The sequence below is a fragment of the Enoplosus armatus genome, chromosome 4 (assembly GCF_043641665.1).
Source record: "Enoplosus armatus isolate fEnoArm2 chromosome 4, fEnoArm2.hap1, whole genome shotgun sequence".
Classification (NCBI taxonomy): Eukaryota; Metazoa; Chordata; class Actinopteri; order Centrarchiformes; family Enoplosidae; genus Enoplosus; species Enoplosus armatus.
Genome location: NC_092183.1, coordinates 1,240,140 through 1,267,154, shown reverse-complemented (window position 1 = coordinate 1,267,154; position 27,015 = coordinate 1,240,140). Strand labels below are relative to the sequence as shown.

Sequence of the window (27,015 nt, the reverse complement as noted above, 5' to 3'; positions counted from 1 at the left end):
TACTGATGCCTTTATTAGTCTATAAATGTAGATGTGATAGATGAATGTACTCTGTTTAAGTCCAAAGTCATTTTGTGATGAACCATAAAACAAGATTGTTTTACTGCTATTGATAACACATTAACTTTTTACCACCACCACAGCTGTGAGAAAGAAGGAAGATTTTCAAGTTGGCATGCTTTGTAACGAAAGCTCAGCTTCAGACTTAACAATTATACCCAAATATATTTCTTTACTTTACATACAGTGCCTGAAGTTTATCAACCACATGTTTTCCTTCCCATAGTTCTGCATTCTAATTATATATGACATTTAGAATTTGCAGAGGTCTGTACAGGCCTTGTGTCTGTTTGACAAGACAAGTGTTTTGTTGTTTACATATATTCAGATCGTAGCTACAGGTTTTGAACATTATCTGCCGATCCATCCATTATCCACACTGATCCAGATCACATTGTTACATAGACAGAGAGAGGAGTCGGATCTCGGCCAATCTGTGCATTTTGCCAGCCTCTGTGTCAGAACTTGGAGCCGCTGAACTGAAATAATTCTTTCACATTCTCACACTGTCATATCACTCACATACATTAACAGGCTGAGGTGGACGAAACACAGCAGAGTACAGTAAATATAGGTGTGTGTGTGTGTGTGAGTGATATAACACGAGATAGCAGCAGATGACGTAAGACGAGCATTTTCTGCTCTCCTCTCTTCAGCTTCTCAAACCCAGCAGTTGGTCTCCAGCTGAATCAGTCCGTGAAGTTTCCAGCAGAGTGACATCATGGCGGCTGCAGCGTCAGGTGAGTCCAGTCAGACTTCATCAGTCTTTTTGTCGCCTCACTGATGCAGTTTCTTTTCATCAAAGTTCATTTTGTATTTTGTAACAGAGCCGACAGAGTCCCATTTGATTGGTGATTTCTTTTTCTTTCTGAAAATGAATTAACAAACAATGTAATATCAGGAAAATACAACACTGGCACACTGTAACTGATGGCTAACAAACCGAGAGACGTTTTAATAAAGCAACAATTAGACGGGGACGCCCCTCGACAACATGCAACACAAATGTTTGTTTGTCATGATGAGAAATCTCCAGTAGACATTTTTCTGTCCATGATCAGAGTTAATGAGCTTCGTCTTCTGGGCGACATCTTGGTCTAGACCAACAGTGGAGGTCATCATGTAACAACAACTCCTGGGAGAAAGATTTGACATCTGTTATCTTAGTACTTCATTTCTGAGGTAGCTAGTTTCACATAAGATGACCTTATCAGAGAGAATTCAAATATGATACATGTTTTTATTACATTTCAGATCATTACCAAGTTGTTTTATAAACATGTTTAATAATCTCTGTTAACGACAACAATAATGACAACTTAAATTTAAGGACCAAACTTTTGTAACTTCAGTTCCCATCATCCTCATTACCAGGAGGTCCTTCCTGCAGATAGGAGTCAAGAACCAGCTGACTACACCTGAAGTTGTATATGTAGTTTTTTATTATACATGTAATTGTTCAAAGCTCAGTACCATTTAGTTCAAATCTAATTAAAGTGTGGTGTTTCCTGGTCCGGGGGAAGAATAAGTCGTATCGCTGCCAGTTTTTACCCCGTTTTAACTGAAACAAGTAAAAATAAAATGACAAAATCATCAACAGCAATATGTCCATTTAATGAAAGATTGCATGTGAATGAATCAATGATCTGTATCCTTGCAGCGTCTGATGATCTGCGTCCTCTGAAGCGCAGCAGCAGCTATGGATTACTGCCACCTTCCAGTGAGTTAAACTGAGTCAGAATGATTCTTCTGTATATGAACAACCAGAATTACAGTGTCACAGTGTTTATTTCAATTTGTTCAATGAAAACATCGGCCTTGTAGCTTTCATAAGTCATTCAAAGTTGTGTAATCACATGAAGTACTTGTATCTTCAGTGTACCATAAGTGGGTCTATAAGATCCCCAGACTCCTGAGAGCATGACATGCCATGGAATCTCATCGTTCAGTCCTTTGGAGGATAAAGTTGGCTCAGTAACTATCAGCAAACTTGTATTAAGACTTCCATCAGTGTTAGCACCTCTCTCTTACCTGAATGATGAGATGTCATATTTGAAGCCATCTGCTGTTGAGTAATCTCGATCATTTCTCCTTCGGAGCTCTTGTCTTCACTTATTCTCTGCTTTAATGAACGTGATGTCTGTCCAACAGAAGATAACCCACCAGGACATTTGATCATGTCATTACGTTACATGAGAGGTGGGACATATGATGACATCATTGATAACATCCTTTTCCCAGAGTGAGGATTGGAGGAGGTTTTAACGAGGCCCGCGTACTTGTTTTCACTGGTTTTACATTTATAAACCCAATTTTACTGTTTTCATTTTGGTCGAAGTCTACTCTGAGTAGGTTTTTCTAACTCAGTGTTTTCTTTCCAGTGTCTGAGCTGAGGGTTGTTCTGCTGGGGAACAGCTGGTCTGAGAGGAGTTCAGTGGGGAACGTCATACTGGGAGAGACTAAGTTCAACACTGGAAAAGCCCCAGACGGCTGTCTGAAATTCATTACACAATTTCAGGAGAAAAAAATGGTTGTCATCAACACTCCAGATCTGCTGCATCCCAACATCTCTGACAACAAACTGAGAAAAGATGTAGAGACCTGTGTGAGACTCTCTGATCCTGGACCTCATGTGTTCCTGCTGGTTCTACAGCCTGAAGACTTCACTGAGGAACACAAGCTGAGGCTCTGCAGAGTCCTTCAACTCTTCAGTGATCGATCATTTGATCATTCATTGGTTCTGATATCAACACCCAGAGAGGAGAGTCCAGGTTTGATGGAGAGACACATGAAACAGCCTCCATTAAAAGACATGATCAGAATATGTAGATACAGACACCTGAAACTGAAGGACCTTGAACTTCCAGAGCTGTTGACACGCTTGGGTCAAACTGTGAAGGAGAACATCAGAGAACATGTCAGCTGTGATGTGTTGGAGGATGAGGATGAAGGTTTAATCATGAAACGACGGTCTGTGTCTGGACACATGAAACCAGCTCTAAACCTGGTTCTGTGTGGGAGGAGGGGAGCAGGGAAGACTTCAGCAGCCAAGGCCATTTTAGGTCAGACAGAGCTTCATCCAGCCTCCAACTCATCAGAGAGTGTTAAACATCAGGGGGAGGTGTGTGGACGCTGGGTGTCCCTGGTGGAGCTGCCTGCCTTGAATGGAAAACCTCAGGAGGCAGTGATGGAGGAATCACTCAGGAGTATCTCCCTCTGTGATCCTGAGGGCGTCCAGGCCTTCATCCTGGTCCTACCTGTGGGCCCCCTCACTGATGAAGACAAGGGAGAGTTCGAGACCATCCGGAACACATTCAGCTGTCGAGTCAATGACTTCACCGTGATTCTGTTCACTGTGGAGTCAGATCCTACAGCTCCAGCTGTTGTTGACTTTGTAAGAAAGAACAGAGAAATCCAGGAGCTCCGTCAGAGCTGTGGAGGAAGATGTGTTGTTCTCAACATCCAGGACGAGCAGCAGATCCCTCAGATGTTGGATGATGTGGAAAAGATGAGAGCTGAAGGATCCAGATGCTTCACAAAGGACATGTTCACCAAGGCTCAGATGGAGAAGGTTGTAGAGCAGGAGAACACTAACGCAAGACTTAAAGCTGAACTGAGGGATCTAAAACAGAGCAGAGAGTGTCTCAGGATTGTGCTGATTGGGAAGACTGGCAGTGGGAAGAGTGCAACTGGAATACAGAAGGAAGAGAAGAGGATCCTGAAGGAGAAAGAAGAAGAGATGCAGAGACAGAAGGAGGAGCAAAGAAAACATGAGCAGGAAATAGAAGCAGTGAACAGAAGAATGGAACAACAGAAAGAGGAAATCGAACAGAAGAGAGTCAGACAACTCAGAGAAATGGAGGAAAACATCAACAAGGAGCGTAAAAAGAGAAAGAAAGAACAGGAAAAGAGAGAAAAGGAGGACAACGAAAGGAAAAGGCAGGAAGAAGTTCAACAACAGGAGTGGGAACAAACACTCGGAGCTATGGAGGAAAAAATCAAGTCAGAATCAGAGGAAAAGGAAACCATTGACAGAAAGCTGGAGCAGAGCAGAGAAGAGATGAGGAAGCAGAGAGAGAACTTGGTGAAGGTAAGAATTGAATGGTGGGAGAAACGATATCAAGAAGATGAACAGAGCCGACTGGAGGAGCAAACAAGACTTAAAAAGCTTCAAGATGAATACGAGCAAGAAAGAGAAAAACATGAAAAGAAAAGAAAAGAAAAGAAGAAGATCGAGTCCGAAGAGAAGAAGAGGAGAGGGAGAGAAAAGAATTAGAGGAAAACTATAAGAGAAAAATAGATGACATGAAGAAGAAACATGAAGAGGAGGCCAGAAAACAAGAACTCAATGAGTTCAGACAGAAATACACTCAGGACTTTCCAAGTTTGGTAGATAAACACATGGAGGAAATAAAAGACATGAAGCAAAAACATCAGAGACAGATGGAAGACAACGAAGGGAGACACAGCAAAGAGTACAAGCTGTTGGAAAACCTCTCAAGCCACAAAGCAAAAGAACTAAAGAAAGAAATGGACGACTCGAAGAAGAAGCATGAACAAGAAATAAATCAACAAAAAGAGAACGACAGATCCACATGTATCATCGCCTGATCGTTATGATGTTATGTTTCATTTCAACATCATTTAAGTGTCTTGGCTGTTAAACATTATCTTCATTCAAACTGACTGTTTTACGAATACAGTCTGGAGAATCTGAAGAGGAGGCCAGAAAGAAAGCTGAAGAGTTTAATGAATTCAAAGAGAAATACAACAAGGAATCTGCATCTCAGAAGCAGCAGTACGAGAAAGAAGTGAAAGACAAAGATGAGCAATATGACGTCTTAAAGGCACTTTCAGTCCACAACGAAGAACAACTGAAGAACAAACATCGAGGTGAAATCTGTCACTTAGTGAAATGTGTGACCAAGAGAGAAAATCAGAGAAAAATCAATGACTTACTGAAAAAACACCAAAAAGAAATGAAAAACATGAAAACTGAGACAGAAAAGAAGAATCTGCAGCAAACACATGAAAAAGAAATAACTGACTTGATACCAGAACTTCTGAAACAAGTCGACACATCGAACTGTTGGATCCTTTGAGGGTTTGTTTCCTGTAAACGTCACAACATCAGATCTGCTTCCTTTCCTCTCGTTTCATTTGGTTTCAATAACTGAAACTTTCACTGTAAGATTCAGCAGCGGACTACGCTGTAATGCAAACCGTGGCCACAGAAAGACTTCTCATTGGCTGCCAGTTAACGACAGTAAACTTCAGAGGACTTCGTGAGGAACTAAAGCTCCGTCTCAGCCGGTCTTCTGTCGGCAGCCATGTTTGTTTCAGCTCACGGAGTCGTGGTCGGTGTTCAGCTGTGGTGCTGACTTAGTGTTGTGTTGCAGTTCAGTATCTGTCGTCTGTAACATTCAGGATCTTCTCTGTGTCTGCTGGTTTCCTGTAAAGTTTGTACATATTCACATTATATATTAGAGAAAGTGTAAGTTTTAGTTTTTTCTTTTTCATCTTAAATAAGTTGAGTCTTGTTAAAAAAGGGCGGCACAATGAGCTGCTGATCAACTTCAGACAGAACCCAGATCAGTCTTTAATGGTGTGTTCTGTATTTGATCTTTGGTTTCTTCGTCTATCGTTCTAAAAGATGAATAAAGTGTTTCCCTGTGGTGAATAAAGTGTTTCCCTGTGGTGAATATCATGAGCTGTATGATAAAGTGAGGAAACAGAGCTCACAGGTTTGTTTCTACCTGCACAGGAGACACTGTGGGAGGAAGCGGCTTCTGTCTGAAACACATCTTCATTCACCTCCATTTATCTCTTTACTTCCTTCATTTGCTGTCGTCAGTACTTCACACTAGTAGTCGTGGACAAAGCAATCTCACCACGAGGTCCACTCAGTAGGTGTGGACGGGGTCGCAGCAGCAGCAAGTTGTAAATCCTCAGTTTGTGTGTTAAGTCCTTCCGAAGTTCTTAGCAACTAGAATGATTCACTAAATCGGGTTGCAACAGTAGATCTAGTATATATATATGTATATATATATATATATATATATAGTAGACTTTAGTAATGTGTAAATCGGCTGCTAGGAAACATCTGTAGCACCGTCCAATCAAAAGCTATCAAAGATGGAAACACAAAGTCACTGTAATAAAACTTTGTTTTATTTGTATCTGTGTAACCAGCTGCCAGACTCTCTGCACCCCCCCCCCGACTCTGCGTTGTGAATTTTGGTGTTTGTAGAGGAGTGTCGGAGAGAAGGAGGCACCAGACCCAGGATTCGGGATTGTGGCTGAGACCTTGACTGCACTTTATTTCACAGTAACACTCCTCGTCGCTGCTGCTGGCCATCACAGGGCTGCCGGCTTCATGCTAGTGATGTGCGGATCGATCCTGAAATATCGATACCTCCGATACCGGATCTTTATGCTCTAAAATCGATTCTCAAATCAAAATATCGATACTTTTGATACTTAAGTCATTTGAGGTAAGGTATATCCTTAACAGGAACGCGTTGAAAAGTAACTAAACTATTGAGATGTTGTCTAAGTGACACGCGGTTGGGGGACTACTTTTTCTTCCGCATGAGTAAGTGTGTCATGCGTAAGTGCAGCGGCACTCTGCTCCGTGCTCTCAGTCAGTCACAATCTGTGGACACAATGGCAGAACGCAAACGGAGTCATGTGTGGAGCTATTTCAGAGAGAGTCTTTTCAAAGGCAGGAGAGGTTCTGAGCAAAAAACGAAACAGACTCAAGGGGAAGACAGTAAATATGCTATTGTTCCTTAACAAAAACCTGTGAATGAGGGAACAATAGTGTCAATGTTGGATGCTGTTATTTACATGTTCAGTATTTTCATCTTTATAGTAGTTCTTAATAATTAAGCAAGAATTTACTTTAATGTTTTTATAATTGTACTATTTTTCTTTTTTTTCAGAGTTCGAAACACCATTTTCACATATATTGTATGATTGTGTCCTCTGGTTTTTCTATTGTTGTATTAATGCGACTATATTGTAAATGAGGCTGCTACCTCAATATACTTCAGAGTTTAAAATAAATAAATAAATAAATTACTCTGCCTTGTATTCTTAAGGAAGCTATGATTTGAAATACACTACTTTTTTTAGATTTAAAAGACATATTAGGGGTAGTCGCATAAAATATCGGTATCAGTATCGCCGATACCAGCCTGAATTTTACTCAGTATTGGATCGGAAAGGAAATCAGTGGTATCGAACATCACTACTTCACGCCACCTTGCGGGGCAATAGAAAGTAAACTTACGGTATCCCGCAAGGGACAAACAGCATGAATTGCCGAACATGCTGCGGCGCAGACAGCGCAACAGTGCCACCTGGTGACTAAAACAGGCAACTGCCCTACATCTGCATTCCTGCAGGAATGTGTGCAGCAGCTCGGTTTGGTAAAACACGGCGGAGAGTCTCGACGGGTGCAACCGTTTCTTCGTCTGGACGAACAGCATGAGCAGCATTTCTCTGACACCGTGAAAACTAAAAAGCAAACACAGAAAATCGCTGCTCACTATTCCTTTCGACAACACGAGGCTGCCAACGAGTCATTTACAAACATACAAACATACATATTTAACAGTGTGACAGCTGCGTATGAAAATGTTGTAGCTGTCGACTTTCTGAACAACTTAAACAAAGATAAATACAACACGTCGCTCCGCTCACATGAGGGGCTGCTAGCTTGGATGCTAATGTGTTGTTATGAATGTTAACGACACAGGTTCCCGGGCTGACCGAACATTAAACATACAGATTACCGGGCCTCAGGAGTCAAAACAAACACCTAGCGGTGTGTTCAGAGTTTGTGGGAAATATCCCCTTCAGCCGAGCTGACCAACAGAAGCTGGTCACTTATAGTTGGGGCTGGCTCAGGTGAGCAGGGACATTATTCAACTCCTACATTCACAGATATTATAGCAAATATGACACCTAAACAAAACAGCTATCAGTTCAACTGCAAATCAGAGGAAACGAAATGTTAAGAATAATTACGGAACATGTGGAGTTTCAAAAATATAAATGGTGTAAAAAGAGTTTGTACACAGTGAAAACATGTCCATCTTCTTCTCTGCTTGTATCAAACGTGTGTTTTCCACCACAGAAGACTGAGTGTCCTTCACAGTTCTGGACACGCTGTTTAGTCTGTTTTCACCTTTGCAACTTCATCCTTTTGACAGACACCTGAACGTGTTGCGGAGTCCCGCCCATCCCTCGCCTTCACTTTCACTTTGGCTTCTCACTGGTGACCAGCAGACCAACAGAGATGACCTGCACATCTGTCTGTACATCTGTCTGTAACTTCATGTCTGTACCTTCATGTCTGTACATCTGTCTGTACATCTGTCTGTAACTTCATGTCTGTACATCTGTCTGTAACTTCATGTCTGTACATCTGTCTGTACATCTGTCTGTACATCTGTCTGTAACTTCATGTCTGTACATCTGTCTGTAACTTCATGTCTGTACATCTGTCTGTACATCTGTCTGTAACTTCATGTCTGTACATCTGTCTGTAACTTCATGTCTGTAACTTCATGTCTGTACACCTGTCTGTAACTTCATGTCTGTAACTTCATGTCTGTACATCTGTCTGTACATCTGTCTGTAACTTCATGTCTGTACATCTGTCTGTAACTTCATGTCTGTAACTTCATGTCTGTACATCTGTCTTTACATCTGTCTGTACATCTGTCTGTAACTTCATGTCTGTAACTTCATGTCTGTACATCTGTCTGTACACCTGTCTGTACATCTGTCTGTAACTTCATGTCTGTACATCTGTCTGTAACTTCATGTCTGTACATCTGTCTGTACACCTGTCTGTACATCTGTCTGTAACTTCATGTCTGTACATCTGTCTGTAACTTCATGTCTGTACATCTGTCTGTACATCTGTCTGTAACTTCATGTCTGTACATCTGTCTGTACATCTGTCTGTACATCTGTCTGTAACTTCATGTCTGTACATCTGTCTGTAACTTCATGTCTGTACATCTGTCTGTACATCTGTCTGTAACTTCATGTCTGTACATCTGTCTGTAACTTCATGTCTGTAACTTCATGTCTGTACACCTGTCTGTAACTTCATGTCTGTACATCTGTCTGTACATCTGTCTGTAACTTCATGTCTGTACATCTATCTGTAACTTCATGTCTGTAACTTCATGTCTGTACATCTGTCTGTAACTTCATGTCTGTAACTTCATGTCTGTACATCTGTCTGTACACCTGTCTGTACATCTGTCTGTAACTTCATGTCTGTACACCTGTCTGTACATCTGTCTGTAACTTCATGTCTGAGCTGGAGACGCCTTGTTGTTCACACACACACACACACACACACACACACGCCGCAGGTTACTTCACGTAACTCCGAGAAACGCGGAACTCCAACAGTTTGGTTGGAAAACTGGTTTTGCTTTGATCGTGGACTCAAGAGGACGTGGTGCAAGTCCAGCTGAAGCTGTCGTTGTTTTATCTCCGGTAGGTAGTATTAGTATCAACGGCAGTTCCGCCATTTTAGATCAACAGAAGCAGGAGGAAGAGTTCTAACTCCCGTTAAAGTCACATGAACGCACATGAAAACTGCCTGAGTGGAAGAGCGAAGAACAGAGTTCAACGTAACAGAACCGAAATTCTCTTCTTCTTCCCTCCAGCTGAATCAGTCTGTGATGTTTGCATCGGAATCAAGACTTTCCAAGCCTGCAGGAGGTGACCCCCCCCCCCCCCACACACACACACTACATGTTATATTAAGTCTGCACACGTGTTCGGAACATTGCAAATATTCTTCTTCTTATTGTTCATACTGTGAATTTTGCACATTTCCTGGTCAATATTTTGCACATCCCATCAGAACTGTGCAGCTCTTTCATTTTATTTCATTTTATTGGCAATTTTCTATTAATGCTTCTTGACTTGCAGTACTTGCTTTCATCTTTCTTTATATTTTCTACTTACTATGCACCATTATATCAAGACAAATTCCTTGTATGTGAAAACCTACTTGGCAATAATCCTGATTCTGATTTTGATTCTTCATTAATCTGGATAACTCTGGATAACTTTCTCTGTCCACATATTACACACAGACCCTAGATCAGGTCTGTGAGTCGTGAATAAAGCGCATCTGATTGGACAGCCGATCTAAACGGCGCCTAAAGGTGTCATTTTACGCTGAAGCATATATTTTATTCCTCACTTTCAGTTTGATTTAAAAAAAAAAATGCTGAGAATAATTCCATAATGTGAATGAAATGTTGGCTCTGCGTTGCTCAGCCACGTCTTCTCTCACTGTTCACAGATTACACAGACGATAAAAGAACTGCAGCATCGGCCAGACTAAAGTTAGTCATAACTGTTCAGGTCTACATTATCTCATCCATATTAATTGACATGATTACTGACAATTATTTATGATCAAATGCATTCATTCGATTTAGATTTAGACTTAGAATTCATTAATCCCACAGCGGGGAAATCTACAAGTCACAGCAGCAAAGACAGAAAGGTGCAGAAACACACAGCAGACAGCACTGTGTCGATATGAATTAGAAGTATTTTCTTTTAAAAAGAAAAACAATATACAAATAATAAATACAGATATAAAAAATATGGGGGACAAAAATAAATATACACATATATCATTAGAAACCACACTGACAAAGTAGAGTTCAAGACTTAAAGCATCAATGAATATTCTGTGTAAATATAACTAATGCTTCAGTTAATCATAGAACAAGAACTGACCACATTTAACAACTCAGGGCAGTTTAATCAGGGACTGGTAGCTGGTTACTACCTGTATCCACTTACTTTAGGGGTTGAATTGAATTCATTGAGGAGGAGAGTGCAGGCAGAGGAACAGGATGCAGACTGCAGTTCACTTCGCGGCCACCGGTGTCATTAAAAACAACGACTTTCTGAAAACTCCACATAGAAACTTTAATGGAAGTGACACTTTGCTCAAAAACATATTTTACTCCATTCTGTGCCGCAGTTTGTTTTGGGATACAAAATTTACCAAAAGAGTTTCCAAGCTGCAACAAAAGACCATACCAGTGTACTACAGTTTGAAAGTGATTAAAGATATTTTAAACGTGTTCATATCTGAGGTTTTCTGTATTTCTACAGAGGAAGATGGTGTGAAACCCCAGCAGCGTGGCAGCAGCCCTGACAGACTGCGCCCTGACTGTGAGTCTAATTAAGCTGAATGAAAACCTGTTCGGCATTTTGGTGCCGCCATGCCGCCCACGGTGGCGCAGTGATCTGACTTTGAAATTAAACAACCTGCTTTTCTCAGATGTGATCCGTGGCACAGTAACTGTAATGTTACTGAATGTGCAACCCCTGTCGCCACTTGTTACTAGAAAGAAATCACATTACTGTAAAGGTGTCAGTATGCTTAAAACAAAGTGCTTGTCAGATTGCCAAACAGTGTCTAAAACCCCTCTCCCACTCCGGTGCAATCTCTTCCAACCGTTAAAGACTTTAAAGGTGGCCTCCCTCCCTTCATTCTCTTTAAGTGACATCATTTTGTTTATATATTTGATTTGGATGATTTTTAATTTGTCCTCCTTTGCAAAGCTTAATCTACACACACACACACACACACACACATATCAGAAATATAAAGAAAGAAAAATGCTCTGCATTGCAGTTTTGAACCTACTGGCTTCTGGGTGGCTCTAGAGGCGTAAAGTCTGAATCGTTTTTCTTCCGTTCAGTTTAAAGAGTCAGTGAGGGGAGCTCCCTGCAGTGAAGTGTGTCATGAAGTCACGAATCCTGTTGATGACAGTATCAGAGGATTTATATCATCGCTGCCAAACGTCTGATCCAGGAACACGTCTTTGCTGAGCTGTGGCAGAGATAGACACTCCCAAACAGGCAGACTTGCCACTGGCTAGAGTTCAGTTGTTTAAACAGCTTCCTGGTCTATTGGTCTAGACTGCTTTAGGCTATTCACCATAAAAGGCAGATGATTGGGAATAATATTGACATGTTTGGCCACACAATATGTCCATCTGGATATCTTGGAAAGTCTTGATTCCGATGCATTCTTTATGGCCTTATGGCGATTTGTAGCAAGAAGTGGTAACCCCCATAGGAGCCCTAGGAACCCTGTGAAGTCTTTACTGACTGCTGCAAAAACTTCTGAAGAGGACATGTGAAGCTAAAAAGGGCATTTCATGAAATGGTCCCTCCGCTTCAGGAGCAACTGCTGCAGCACCAGGTTAACTTCCATTTCAAGCCCCCAAGTTCTGCACATTCTGACCGTATCAAGTAGAGAGAAATAAAGTCTGTGAAAGATTGTCAGATGGTGGTCCTGGGTAGCCAATCTGTCTCTGCTGCTGTCCTGCGTAACATCCTAGTGGAGGCACAAAGGAGTCTAAACCTAAAACAGGATTGTACCTCACCTTAACCAACATTTGGTTGCGTGATCTTGATCATTTTGTCGTTGCATATGCAAACACTGTTGGAATAAATAAGTTACGATGCTGTTATTAAAGGCAGGTTTTTGTTTTTTCCAATATCATCATGTCTGGCGAGTAGTTTAAAGTAGACGTCAACCGTCATTGCTCATTTGAATGATCACTGTCCTGAGCAGACCTGTTATAGACTACATGTGATGAATTAAAGATTTTACATATTTCTGTATCCTTACAGTCACAGATGATGGGCAACCTGTGGAGTGCATTGACAGCTATGAATTTCTGCCTCCTCACAGTAAGTCAGTATGAACTGAGTCAGATTTATGTATTACACATTATGTAACGTTTAATAAGGTCTGAATTTCCAGTGTTTCACCAGTGGTTGAAAAAACTGAAGCAATTATTGAATTAATTACCTGCTAACTCCAAAGATGATGGGCAAAATTATGAATAAATTAATACCTAATATTTAAGTTGCATTTTATATCATTTGAAGAGCTACGAAGTCAGTGAATTTGCAATTCAGTGATTCTCTCCACATCCACTTTAAAAAGGCTGGTTGTACTTTGAGTTTATTGTCTTTATTAAATCAACATTCATTGAGTTTTTTTCATTTCAGTGTCTGAGCTGAGGGTTGTTCTGCTGGGGAACAGCTGGTCTGAGAGGAGAGCAGTGGGGAACTTCATACTGAGAAAGGCTAAGTTCAACACTGAAAAAGCCCCAGACTGGTGTCTGAAATTCATTACACAATTTCAGGAGAAAAAAATGGTTGTCATCAACACTCCAGATCTGCTGCATCCCAACATCTCTGACAACAAACTGAGAAAAGATGTAGAGACCTGTGTGAGACTCTCTGATCCTGGACCTCATGTGTTCCTGCTGGTTCTACAGCCTGAAGACTTCACTGAGGAACACAAGCTGAGGCTCTGCAGAGTCCTTCAACTCTTCAGTGATCGATCATTTGATCATTCATTGGTTCTGATATCAACACCCAGAGAGGAGAGTCCAGGTTTGATGGAGAGACACATGGAACAGCCTCCATTAAAAGACATGATCAGAATATGTAGATACAGACACCTGAAACTGAAGGACCTTGAACTTCCAGAGCTGTTGACACGCTTGGGTCAAACTGTGAAGGAGAACATCAGAGAACATGTCAGCTGTGATGTGTTGGAGGATGAGGATGAAGGTTTAATCATGAAACGACGGTCTGTGTCTGGACACATGAAACCAGCTCTAAACCTGGTTCTGTGTGGGAGGAGGGGAGCAGGGAAGACTTCAGCAGCCAAGGCCATTTTAGGTCAGACAGAGCTTCATCCAGCCTCCAACTCATCAGAGTGTGTTAAACATCAGGGGGAGGTGTGTGGACGCTGGGTGTCCCTGGTGGAGCTGCCTGCCTTGAATGGAAAACCTCAGGAGGCAGTGATGGAGGAATCACTCAGGAGTATCTCCCTCTGTGATCCTGAGGGCGTCCAGGCCTTCATCCTGGTCCTACCTGTGGGCCCCCTCACTGATGAAGACAAGGGAGAGTTCGAGACCATCCGGAACACATTCAGCTGTCGAGTCAATGACTTCACCGTGATTCTGTTCACTGTGGAGTCAGATCCTACAGCTCCAGCTGTTGTTGACTTTGTAAGAAAGAACAGAGAAATCCAGGAGCTCCGTCAGAGCTGTGGAGGAAGATGTGTTGTTCTCAACATCCAGGACGAGCAGCAGATCCCTCAGATGTTGGATGATGTGGAAAAGATGAGAGCTGAAGGATCCAGATGCTTCACAAAGGACATGTTCACCAAGGCTCAGATGGAGATGGTTTCAAGACTTAAAGCTGAACTGAGGGATGTTAAAAAGAAACGTGAGATGGGAGCTGATGACGAACGTCAGAGCAGAGAGTGTCTCAGGATTGTGCTGATTGGGAAGACTGGCAGTGGGAAGAGTGCAACTGGAAACACCATTTTGGGCAAAAAGCATTTTAAATCTACTATCAGCTCAAAGTCTGTCACCAAGTTTTGCCAGAAAGCAACAGGAGAGATTGATGGACGAACTGTGACTGTGGTCGACACCCCCGGCTTGTTCGACACGACTCTGTCCAACGATGACGTTCAACAGGAGCTTGTGAAATGCATCAGCTTGTTGTCTCCTGGACCTCATGTGTTCTTACTGGTGATGCAGATCGGTCGATTTACACAGGAGGAAAAAGACTCTGTGGAGCTGATCAAGAGATGTTTTGGCAAGAATTCACAACATTTCGTCATTGTTACATTCACCAGAGCAGATGAACTACACAATCAAACATTTGAAAGTTACGTAGAAGAAGACTGTGATGTCTTTGTCAAAAAACTTATACATGACTGTGGAGATAGACATCATGTTTTCAATAATAAGGATCAGAAGAATCGTACTCAGGTCAGCGAGCTGCTGACAAAGGTTGAGACACTGGTGAGGAAAAATGGCGGCAGCTGCTACACCAATGAGATGTTCCAGGAAGCCGAGGCAGCAATAAAACAGGAAGTAGACAGAATCCTGAAGGAGAGGGAAAGAGAGATGCAGAGACAGAAGGAGGAGCTTGAACGAAAACATGAGGAAAAAATACAAGCAATGAAAAGAAGAATAGAAGAACAAACTGCAGAAATTGAACAGGAGAGAAAACTGAGAGCTAAACAACTTGAAGAAATGGAGGAAAACATCAACAAGGAGCGCGAGGAGAGAAGGAAAGAACAGGAAAAGAGAGAAAAGGAGGACAACGAAAGGAAAAGGCAGGAAGAAGTTCAACAACAGGAGTGGGAACAAACACTCGGAGCTATGGAGGAAAAAATCAAGTCAGAATCAGAGGAAAAGGAAACCATTGACAGAAAGCTGGAGCAGAGCAGAGAAGAGATGAGGAAGCAGAGAGAGAACTGGGAGAAGGAAAGAACTGAAGGGTGGAAGAAACGATATCAAGAAGATGAACAGAGACGACAGGAGGAGCAAACAAGACTTAAAAAGCTTCAAGATGAATACGAGCAAGAAAGAGAAAAACATGAAAAGAAAAGAAAAGAAGAAGATCGAGTCCGAAGAGAAGAAGAGGAGAGGGAGAGAAAAGAATTAGAGGAAAACTACAAGAGAAAAATAGATGACATGAAGAAGAAACATGAAGAGGAGGCCAGAAAACCAGCTGAAGAACTCAATGAGTTCAGACAGAAATACACTCAGGACTTTGCAGCTTTGTTAGATAAACACATGGAGGAAATAAAAGACATGAAGCAAAAACATCAGAGACAGATGGAAGACACCGAAGGGAGACACAGCAAAGAGTACAAGCTGTTGGAAAACCTCTCAAGCCACAAAGCAAAACATCTAAAACAAGAAACTGATGACTTGAAGAAGAAGCATGATCAAGAAATAGATCCACAAAAAGAGAAAAACAAATTCGGATGTATCATCCTCTGATCGTTATGATCTCATGTTTCATTTCAACATCATTTAAGTGTCTTGGCTGTTAAACATTATCTTTGTCTGGACGTTTCAGACTGACTGATTCACATCATTGAGCAGCTCAACAGTGAGAAACGTCTCTGACATCCCTCAAAACGTCCCTGCATCAGTAATGGTGTTTTCTCACAACATTCATGGACATGAGCGATGTCAAAATAATGAATTTCTCCAGGATACAGGACTTTATTTCAGTAGTCAAGAACAGCTGATCACATAAAATAACTGCATCAGTTCTCGGGTGAAGGTGTTCCTTTAGTTTTATCTGCCGTGTGTCCATGTAGTAGGTAGGTTTAGTAAACAAATCCTGTCACTCTTTAAGTGTGTCCATGTTTCTGACAAGTTCATGTGCTTTCTGTTAATTAATTAATTGCTAACCTACATATTCTCAAACAATGGTAGTACTCAGCCAGTTACTGCAACTCCTTAACAGGGATGAAATGATATGTGTGATCTTTAAATATCTAATATCTTAAATAGTTAGAGTGCAGTCAGCCTGTTGTTATTCTGCCACAAGAGGGCGCCCTGTCTATATGAGCAGACAAGAGGAGTAAATCGTTTTCCTTGCACAGTATACATGTTATTGTACTGCATAATATAGTTTTTTCTACCGTATTATTACTAGACTGTAAAGTTACAGCGTGCTGTATGTGTGTCCCCCCCCCTCCAACCTTCCAGAATAAATATTTTGAGAGGATACCTGACTCCCGTGTCCTGACTGACACCTCACAGTCACACAGCTGAGATTGAGAGTTTCATATATTCTGCCTTTACAAAGCTTATAATGTTCGGTTTTTGGTGACATTATCAGATGATATGTTTATTACTGAGGTCACAGTTAAAGCTGCTGTTGTACATTATTCTGAGAGGTGTTTCTACTTTTTTGTCCTCCCTGTTTACAAACATGAGGGGGTCAGAATATTAGAAACACCTCCACCTTTAACTACGACCTAAACCATAAAACATGTAGTGAATGAACGCCTCTGTGGCAGAGCAGCTGTACAGGTGTTCCTAATAAAGTGGCCGCTGAGTGTGAATCCTAATACAAACAGTGACAGAGTGGGAGAGAATCTCTTTAGAATCAGCTGGAGGTCTCTGTTCGAGCCGAGCTGCCGCTAACGTTAGCTCAGCTCGTTTCTCTGAAGACTGAAGATCTCGACGTCTGATGACTAAAATCCTTCATCCGGTTAAAATATATAGTTAAAAACGACCAACATCTAAAAAGCGTATCATAAAAATGTGGCTTAAAACGGAATAAAAGATTCAAATGACAGACTTCTCTGTTGGAAACATTTGGGATAATTTAAGTAGACAACAAAATATCAAACACAAGTCTGGTTGTTTTTGGACATTTGAATGCGTGAAAGTTACTCTATGTTACGCCTTTAACATGGAGGAGAAACCGTTGCTCTGTTTGCTCTGAATATTCCTGTTGTTCTTTGATGTTTCGTTCTCTGTTTGTGGAATTAATATGTCAGAATAATAGTTATTTTCTAACAATTAATAAACCACACGATTAATGAGAAAATAATCTGCAGATTAACTGATCATGAGAAAGATCAGTAGCTGCAGCCCTACATGGCTGACTTTGTAAACTTTTTTAAAGTTCATAAATAAAGTTTTACTTGTTATTTTGGGTGAAAATAAACCCCAAAATATCAGGTTATAGTAACTGAGCTGAAGTTATGAAGAAGCTGTGAGACACTGAGACTTACTGCCAACCATTCGTTTCAGCTCATGATGATGGTTCACTCAGACTGACCCCCGTCTGCATGACCACAAAACAAAACGGGACCTCTGACGCAGATCAAGGCAGACGGGACGGATTCTCTCGCTGCTGCAGGTTTCAAGTCTCTGCACGTTGTGTGATCTTTGCAGGGGACACAGACGGAGGAAGTTCCTCTTGTGTTCACGCCTTCTTTGGTCTTTGTGTTGTTGCATGTTTGCAGGTTTGGTGGAGCGACACTCCCCCCCCCCCTCCCTGAACAGGCCTGAACCAGCAGGAAGAATGTGGACAATGTCGGCGCAGCCTGACTGCAGGGAGATGATCACAGGTCAGGGCTGTGAACCAGCATGCCGAGGCAAACCGGTGCTGTGACTTCACTGCAGTCACATCCTGCAGCAGGTCGACAACAGCGAACAGTAAAGCTGCTGCAGTCACATTTCCACTGTGGTCGTTTTTTTATTGTGAAGAACGACTTTCCTGTATTCTCATCTCAGACTGAAGTAACGTACACTCCTTCTGCAGCGCCTCCAAGTCTCCTCCCAGCTGTTGACGCTGTAGGATTTGGGCGTTGTGTATCTTCAGTGGTGGAAGAAGTACTCAGATCCTCCGATACCGAAGTAAAAGTAGCAAAATCACACTGCAAAAATACTAAAGTAAAAGTACTTATTATGAAGAACTGGTTATATTATTATAGACATGACATTATTGTTATGATATTACTGATGCTGTGTTACTAACTGCTTTATAAATGATAAATTCAACATTTAAAGCAAAACCTGCAAAGTCTCCTGGTCTGGTTCCTGCATCCTTCAGGATAATAAAACTGAAGCAGGACCCCTCAGTCCATATAAGGACGGCAGCAGCACGACGTCTTTGTCAAAATACTCCCTCACAAGTAAAACTTAGCAGTAAAATGTAGTTCAAATTCAAAAGTTATTCCTTAGCTCACTCACGAGCAGTATTTGATGTACTTTATGTTACGTTACATGTCTCCTCCCAGCTCATGACCATGATTCCACATTCTGAATCTTTGCATGGTTTCATCAGCTGTTTATTTCTGCAGAGTCTCTGGAACCTGCATGAATGCATAAACGTTGTATAAAAGTGTAAACTGTCACAACCTGTAAAGTTCAGCAGGACTTCAGTGAGTCTCACTTCCTCCTCTGCAGCAGCAGGTGTGTCATTTGGTGGAATTTCAGCTGCAGTTAAGTCCATACAAGGAGAGATGGGAAGAAGCTCCAGTCCGACACGCAGGGGGCGGGGTCACACCTGGCGGGGACCGCCCCCTGAAATCTGAAAAGCAGACTCAGGTAACATCCCGAAATCCTGCGTTACGTTTGGCCGAGTTAGAAGTTAGAAAAGGAAAAGATGTTGAGGTTAAAATAAAATAACAGACATATACAAAGAGACAAATAACTGGAGTGGCTGCGACTGAACGTTCAGACATGTCTGTGCAGGCTCAGGGTGTGGACACAATAACAGGAACACCTCTGCAACATAAAGACAAAGCACAACTACTGTGAAGCATTAATGTTCAGAGAGTGTGTGTGTGTGTGTGTGTGTGTGTGCAGTCGACTGTGTTACAGTCTGAAGTAAAACTACCTCACTGACGAGCAGAGAAGTCAGATCCTGAGTCAAGACAAGAAAGCAAAAGAGAAACACAGAAAACACTAAACAGTGAGAGCAAAAGGAAGAAGAACGAGTACGTAGAGCAGGGCCAGATGAACCTGTTGGGGGGGCATTGGGGCAAAACTGAGCTGTGGGCACCAACTGACCCCCAACGGGCCCCCACCCCGATGATTGTAACAGTCAGAGCTGGATTTTCACTCGAGGGGAGTCGACTGTAGAGTGCTGACAGGAAATGAGGGCAGAGAAATGGGGAAGGTCATAAAACGAAACCCCTCGGCCACCAGAGCGTCCCACTCTGAGGACGCTGAGGACTGAGGACGCTGAAGACACTGAGGACGCTGAGGACGCTGAAGACACTGAGGACGCTGAGGACACTGAGGACTCTGAAGACACTGAGGATGCTGAAGACACTGAGGACGCTGAGGACACTGAGGACTCTGAAGACACTGAGGATGCTGAAGACACTGAGGACGCTGAAGACGCTGAGGACGCTGAGGACACTGAGGACTCTGAAGACACTGAGGATGCTGAAGACACTGAGGACGCTGAGGACACTGAGGACTCTGAGGACGCTGAGGACATTGAGGACGCTGAAGACGCTGAGGACACTGAAGACGCTGAGGACACTGAAGACACTGAGGACGCTGAGGACTCTGAGGACTCTGAGGACGCTGAGGACACTGAGGACGAATGCACTGAGAGAGGAAGCAGAGGTGTTTGTGTTGCTCACAGCGGACAGATGACGGTCATATAATAAAAATATGAAAGAAATCAGTTTAGGGCTCTTGAGGACAGAAGGTTGTGAGCCACTGATTCAGAGGATGAGGACGAAGGCCTGGACAGTCAGCTGATGTCTGAGGGGGTGTGGGTAAAATAGAGGCCTCAGAAAACAGAAAAGAGTCAACCAGCTGCTCTGAATTCCACAGCGACACAACCGTGGCCTCTCTGCTGAACTACTGTCCACACCTGAGGCCGGTCTGCAGTCTGTCTGCTCTCTTAGAGACATTCTCAACACAAAACATCTTCTTTCACTGAGCAAAAGAAGCCAAAGTTGTCAAAAGTTAAACACAAGTTAAACACCCCCCCCCCCCCCCCCCCTCCGTCATGTGGAAGTGTCCCTGAGCGAGACACTGAACCCTGAAGTTGGCCAGCAGCTCGGTCACCATCGGTGTGTGAATGCACTTTGGGAACCGCTATGAGTGAGAACCTTTACTGTTTCATTTATAACAGCAGACAGATGACAGGAAATGACACGCGACAAAGGACTCTTTCAAAATAAAATCAGTGATGGCATCAACAGGAAGCTCATCATCAATAGCTGCTCCCAAATACTTGTACTGCACGAACATATCTATACATATCTATACATATATATACATATATATGTATATATATGTGTGTGTGAGGAAGACACTTCTCATGTGATTAACTACTACCTGCTCTGCAGCTGCACGCTCTTCAAACTCCCACACAACTTATAACTTGTATAACAACTTGTAAAATGCTGCACGAGACAGCAAGACAGTTTTAATCAGGAGGAGACGGCAACAGGCCAGAAGAAGCATTGCGGCGAGTCCAGTTCTGCTCCTGTAAACCGGCGCTGCTGGTCCTGATTTGCAGGATTTACTTGCAGCTTGAAACCAAAACAAAACTACAGACATTCACGCTGCAGTTCCTGCTTTCAGCCTTTTGTTTTAACATCAGATAACGTCTCCTCTGGCAGAAGGAAGAACCTGACAAACACAACTCGGAGAGATTTAAATAAACACTAATACTCTGAGTGAAATCTCTCCCTCCACTTCACAAACAGGCTTTACGGTGATCAACACATTGGACGTCAGACACTCTCCTGACTGTGACTAGTTACTTTATGATGCGCCGTCATGAAGTGAACCACCTATATATTATATGTAAGGGCTGGTGTACGGCGAGAGGCTCGTCACTGTGGAACTAAACCCCGACCGGGTGGCGGTCTGGTGTCACCCTGAAGAAATAATAGTTTTGACCTTTAGTTGATATGATTGTTCGTGGTCCTCCAGAGTCTTTGATCGGATCTGCGTCCGAAGCAACATTCTGGTTTGATTCCAGCAGAGAAGAACCACATACAGCACAGAGAAGGGGGTGAACGGGGTCTTAACAGGGGCCCAGCAGCTCCTTTTGGAACCAGGAGGTTCGTCTGGCCAGAAGTGACAGTGTGTCGGTGTCTCTGGTAGAGAACCATCAGCTGAGCCTTCTGGTTCCCTCTCAGGTCCTGGTTTATCTGTCCTGGTTCCCTCTCAGGTCCTGGTTTATCTGTCCTGGTTCCCTCTCAGGTCCTGGTTTATTCCACTTATTAAAGAGATTTCAGGGGTTTTAAGGTTTAAGGATTTATTAGTGAATAAAGCTAAATTACAAGAGTTTTAACACACTGTAATACAATATTTATTTTTAGGTTTTATGCAGCCTTTACCGAACACCAACCGTCTGTAATCGTCGTCTGCCGGTTGGACGTAAATCAGAACTACAACGTGACGACGTGTGTGTACTCAAGTACTGTAGTCAAGTACAGATCTGAGGTACTTTTCTTTTCATGCCACGTTCTACTTCTCCTCCACCACATCTCAGAGGGAAATATTGTACTTTTTACTGCATCACTTTTACCTGAGAAGCCTCCTCTTCAATCTCCACTCCTTCCGGTCTGACGGACCAATCACAGCTCTGCTGCTGGTGGAATAGGATTTCTGTAAAAACCCTGAAGGGAAACTTGTTGTTATCCTGCTCCCCCCTCCCTCGTGACAGATGCCTTCTCTAGCCAATCAGGACGCGAGCTGAGAGAACCTGAGGGATCCTGCTCACCTGGACCAATGAGAGCGCAGGCTGAGAGAACCTTACCTTTTATGGACAACGCCAGCAGTCCCGCGAGCGCGAATAAAACCGATGTGTTTTGGCTCGAGATGCTGCATTCACCGAGCACAGCTGGGGCGGAGAAACACCTGCAAGCCTTCACCTTCAGACACAGCCAAGACTCACCTGCACAGGTAAGACATGTTATACATGTAGTCTCGCAGTCTCACAGATCCACGGGTCAGACTCCTGGACGCGGAGCCTCCTCAGGTGTGTGACCGGCAGGTGATGACGGGAGGCTTCAGCCGTTCAACGTTCAACCTTTAGAAACGCATTTTTGTCCGAGTTGCACTTTTTTTTTCTTTCCCCGGGAAACGTTTCAAAGCTGCGCCTCCACGCGCACAACATTGTCCCGGGAAGTCGTTCGTTTTCTGCGTTTAACGCGGGAACGGAATACCTCTTCTTTTAACCCGGTACACGCACACACACACGCACACGCACACGCACACACACACACACACACAGAGTCTGTTGTGTCTGAACTTGTCCTGAAGAGACGGGATGAAAACCGTCACACAGTACAGCTGATCAGGTTGGACGACTTGAAGTGCCACGCCCGACAAACAGCTGTCCCCCCGGGGCGGGGGGGGGGGGGGGGGTGCAGAGTGAGACTAGTTTAACTTTTGTCTCGGAGGAAGATGACCATGGAGAGAAACCAGACCAGGAACATGTTGGTGTGTTAGATCAGGGACTTACAGGAAGTGTTACTAACAGTCAGTGGGGGGGGGGGGGGGGGTGCAGGTGTGGTCTGCACCGGTTTCTGACGCTTCAACACTTGTAACTTCTCCTTATTTTCGCATCATATTGGCACTGAAGTCCAAAGGTTCATGACTCTAAATGCTTCCTTCCAGAAATGGAGGACGACGTCGCTGCCCTGGTTGTTGATAACGGCTCCGGTATGTGCAAGGCCGGTTTCGCCGGAGACGACGCCCCCCGTGCGGTCTTCCCGTCCATCGTCGGCCGCCCCAGACACCAGGTACCGACACCAGGGTGAACGTCACCTGCGTCTCAGGACTCTAAAATCTAAGCGCCAGGTAACCTGTGTGTGTGTGTGTGTGTGTGTGTGTGTGTGTGTGTGTGCAGGGTGTGATGGTGGGAATGGGACAGAAGGACAGCTACGTGGGAGACGAGGCCCAGAGCAAGAGGGGCATCCTGACCCTGAAGTACCCCATCGAGCACGGCATCGTCACCAACTGGGACGACATGGAGAAGGTGAAGACACTTGATGTTTCCCTGAGTTCAGTCAGGATGAAATGATGGCTGTCATCTCAAACTCTTCCTGGTTGGCTGGACACGAATGAAAGCTGCTGAGATGTTTCTTTAGTCATTTTCATGATCGGATGTCTTAGTGGAAGAAGGATTTGTCTCTCTGTCGCAGCACCGTAGTGAACAGCTGTCTCACAAGTGAAGCACACGTACTCTTAATGCCGAGGGGCCGTCTCAGTTCAGTGTTGGTGCTGCGATGAGTTACTCTCTGAAAGTTCAGCTGGTGAAAGATGGACTTTAAATACTGTTGGTAGCTTAATCTATAATGATGCTTCTCATTAGATGATATCTGTGTTAATGGAACTGCAGCTCTCAAAGGCATGTAGTGGAGTACACGTTATATCTTCCAGGGAATGGCAGTAAAGTATAATGTACTTTTACTGGAGTATTTCCATTTAATGCTGCACATCAGAAATACGATATTGATCCCGGGGGGGGGGGGGGGGGGGGTGGTTAGACAAGTTACAGATGCTGCCATTCAAGAATAGGAAGTAGCATACCTCCTGCATGTGTGTTGTTTTTCACCTTCACATCTGGCTGCCTCTCTCTGATTGGCTGTCACACTAACCAGCTGTCCTGTGCTGCAGATTTGGCATCACACCTTCTACAACGAGCTCCGTGTCGCTCCTGAGGAGCATCCAGTCCTGCTGACGGAGGCTCCGCTCAACCCCAAGGCCAACAGGGAGAAGATGACGCAGGTGTGTGTTCGTAACAAATGCTCCAAGTCCGCTGCTTTATTGTGACCGTGATCTGCGGTGAGCTTATGGAACCAAAGGAAAATGAAGAGGAGCTACAGGGTTTTGTCTTCAGTTGTCACGGCTTCTACAGTGACGTCTGTCTTTCTCTTTGGTCCAGATCATGTTCGAGACCTTCAACTGTCCTGCCATGTATGTGGCCATCCAGGCCGTGCTGTCACTGTACGCCTCCGGTCGTACCACAGGTGAGACCTCTAACGCAGCCACAAACATGTCTCTCTAAGCTGGAACGTCTGAAAACATGCTGGCTTTTGACCAGTTTCCTGCTTTGAAATGACACATAGAAGTTGGGTTTTCTTATTCTGGCGTGAAGTGACCGTTAGAGGAAGTGCTGCCGAACGCATTTCGGCGACGGCCTTGATGTAGAACCATGATCGAAATGACTATTCGTGTGTGCTTTTTGTCTTGCAGGTATCGTGATGGACTCCGGTGACGGCGTCAGCCACACTGTGCCCATCTACGAGGGTTACGCTCTGCCTCACGCCATCCTCCGTCTGGACTTGGCTGGCAGAGATCTGACAGACTATCTGATGAAGATCCTCACCGAGAGAGGCTACAGCTTCACCACCACCGGTACGACTTCTACTTCATAACACAAATAGAGGCCCAATTTATGACCTGGGGCCTGTAACTTTTAACAACAGAGGAGATGAAGCTCCTGATTGGCTGCAGAATATTTGTAACACGCATTTCAACTCTCGAACTCCAGCCGAGCGTGAGATCGTGCGTGACATTAAGGAGAAGCTCTGCTACGTGGCTCTGGACTTCGAGCAGGAGATGCAGACGGCAGCTTCCTCTTCCTCCCTGGAGAAGAGCTACGAGCTTCCTGACGGACAGGTCATCACCATCGGCAACGAGAGGTTCCGCTGCCCCGAGACGCTGTTCCAGCCTTCATTCATCGGTGGGTAACGAGTTCAGCTTTAATTCTACTTTTCTGTTTTTATTATTAAAGATCTCGTACAGAGTTTCTGAGCGTTTCTCAGTAATGAAAGTTCTCTCCTGCCATCGGAGCGTCTGCATAGTTGCAGCCTCAGAGCCTCTTCTGGTCGCATGTATTAGAGCTCCACACTTGATGAACTGTGTTCAGGAATGGAGTCGGCTGGCATCCACGAGACCACCTACAACAGCATCATGAAGTGCGACGTGGACATCCGTAAGGACCTGTACGCCAACACCGTGTTGTCCGGCGGCACCACCATGTACCCCGGCATCGCTGACCGTATGCAGAAGGAGATCACCGCCTTGGCCCCACCCACCATGAAAATCAAGGTACAGCTTTAGTTTTCAGTTAACTTTTCAAACCTGATGTTTCTGATAGAACTGCTGCAGCTCTTCTTGAAATAGTCTCAGTAACATTAAATCGAGGTCTAATATTTAAGCTTTTGTTGCTGTTATTGAGCATCGCCTCGTCCTGTCGGACTCCTTTTTCTCTCCTCACCCCCAGATCATCGCTCCCCCAGAGAGGAAGTACTCCGTCTGGATCGGCGGCTCCATCCTGGCCTCCCTCTCCACTTTCCAGCAGATGTGGATCAGCAAGCAGGAGTACGATGAGTCCGGCCCCGCCATCGTCCACCGCAAGTGCTTCTAGAAAGCTCCACGCCGTCGTCCTCCTCCTCTGCCCCAGCGCGGAAGTTAATATGCTTTTCAACTGTTCCATCCAGAAATGTCTCTGGTTTATCTTGTGTGAACAGACTAAACGATGCGAGATGCCACATACAAGATGAATCAAGCGACGGTTTACATTTGAATGTCTCTGCAGGTCCTCAGCAACTTGCTGAACCTACAACAGCAAAGCATCTGACCATGTTCCTCTGTCTGCCCACAGCTTTCACTCCTCCTGGTGATAAACTACTAAAAGTCAAACAAAACAAACAGTATTATCACTGAACATCTTTCTGCCCATGTTTTTCTACCTCTAACAATCTCATGCAATAAATTGCACGTCAATATCGGCTTTTCTCCTCGTCCGCTCTGTCAATTGACTGTCAGAGTCAAACTGTATCAATACTCGACACGAGTGTTTACTGATCAATAAAATGCCAACATTTAATGTTTAAAGCTTCTCAGAGTGTCTCTTTTTAAAATGCCTTTGGGTGTTTTGAGATCCAGAAAATGTTCATTTCTTAGCACGATGGATGCAAACTGCTTTACATCAATACGTATTAATGGTCTCTACAGTTTCAGTTCGAGTTCCTCTCACTCTTTTACTCTGTCGGTTTACAAAGAGGCCACTGTCCTTGGCTTATGTTTGTACTTGCAGCCTGAGGAAGGCTGCAGGAAAGACTCTGGGCTGGAAGAAGTGCCTCAAACTCACTGTATTTTTGTTTGATCGTACTTTCCCAAAAGATGCTAGAATAGAAGAACAAACTAAGATAAGGCGGTGAAGGACAGAGCTCTTCATGATGCACATACAATATTTATCAAAGTATGAGGTAATAATAATCAAATGTGACTGTCAGTAGTGCATTAATACTGCAATGTGCATATTTCTGATCTTATTAGACTAAACCCAATAACCAGTTCCACTTCTGAAGCCTGCAGTTCATGCTAGTAAACCTGCCCTCACTATTTCCTGTCCCACCTGCCTGTTACTGCAGCATCCTGGGTGGTGTCAGAGGAACAAAACTATCTGCACGACTAAATACTACACAGCCCCAATCCCGTGCCTCTTTAAATCTTAGTTATTAGGTATTTTCTTGTGTGCACAAGATATAGATCTAATATTTTGTGTATCTTTGTACACACAACTTCTTGT

At 43.7% G+C, this 27,015-nt stretch overlaps 2 protein-coding genes across 2 annotated transcripts; both read left to right on the top strand.

Moving 5' to 3' along the window:
* Window positions 1–749: 749 nt before the first annotated feature.
* On the top strand, window positions 750–15,959 carry LOC139283725 (uncharacterized). The gene is made up of 7 exons (XM_070903749.1): window positions 750–800; window positions 1,721–1,780; window positions 2,442–4,150; window positions 4,764–4,953; window positions 11,236–11,295; window positions 12,769–12,828; window positions 13,153–15,959. Exons 1-7 carry the CDS (start codon window positions 782–784, stop codon window positions 15,957–15,959), a joined length of 4,905 nt encoding a protein of 1,634 aa, XP_070759850.1. The 5' UTR covers window positions 750–781.
* A 6,345-nt stretch (window positions 15,960–22,304) lies between these two features.
* LOC139283611 (actin, cytoplasmic) lies at window positions 22,305–26,318 on the top strand. Its single transcript, XM_070903607.1, has 9 exons — window positions 22,305–22,373; window positions 23,091–23,215; window positions 23,323–23,451; window positions 24,093–24,203; window positions 24,361–24,445; window positions 24,672–24,833; window positions 24,970–25,161; window positions 25,348–25,529; window positions 25,705–26,318. The coding sequence occupies exons 2-9, from the start codon at window positions 23,093–23,095 to the stop codon at window positions 25,846–25,848; spliced, it is 1,128 nt and encodes a 375-aa protein (XP_070759708.1). The 5' UTR covers window positions 22,305–22,373; window positions 23,091–23,092; the 3' UTR covers window positions 25,849–26,318.
* The last annotated feature ends 697 nt before the right edge of the window (window positions 26,319–27,015 follow it).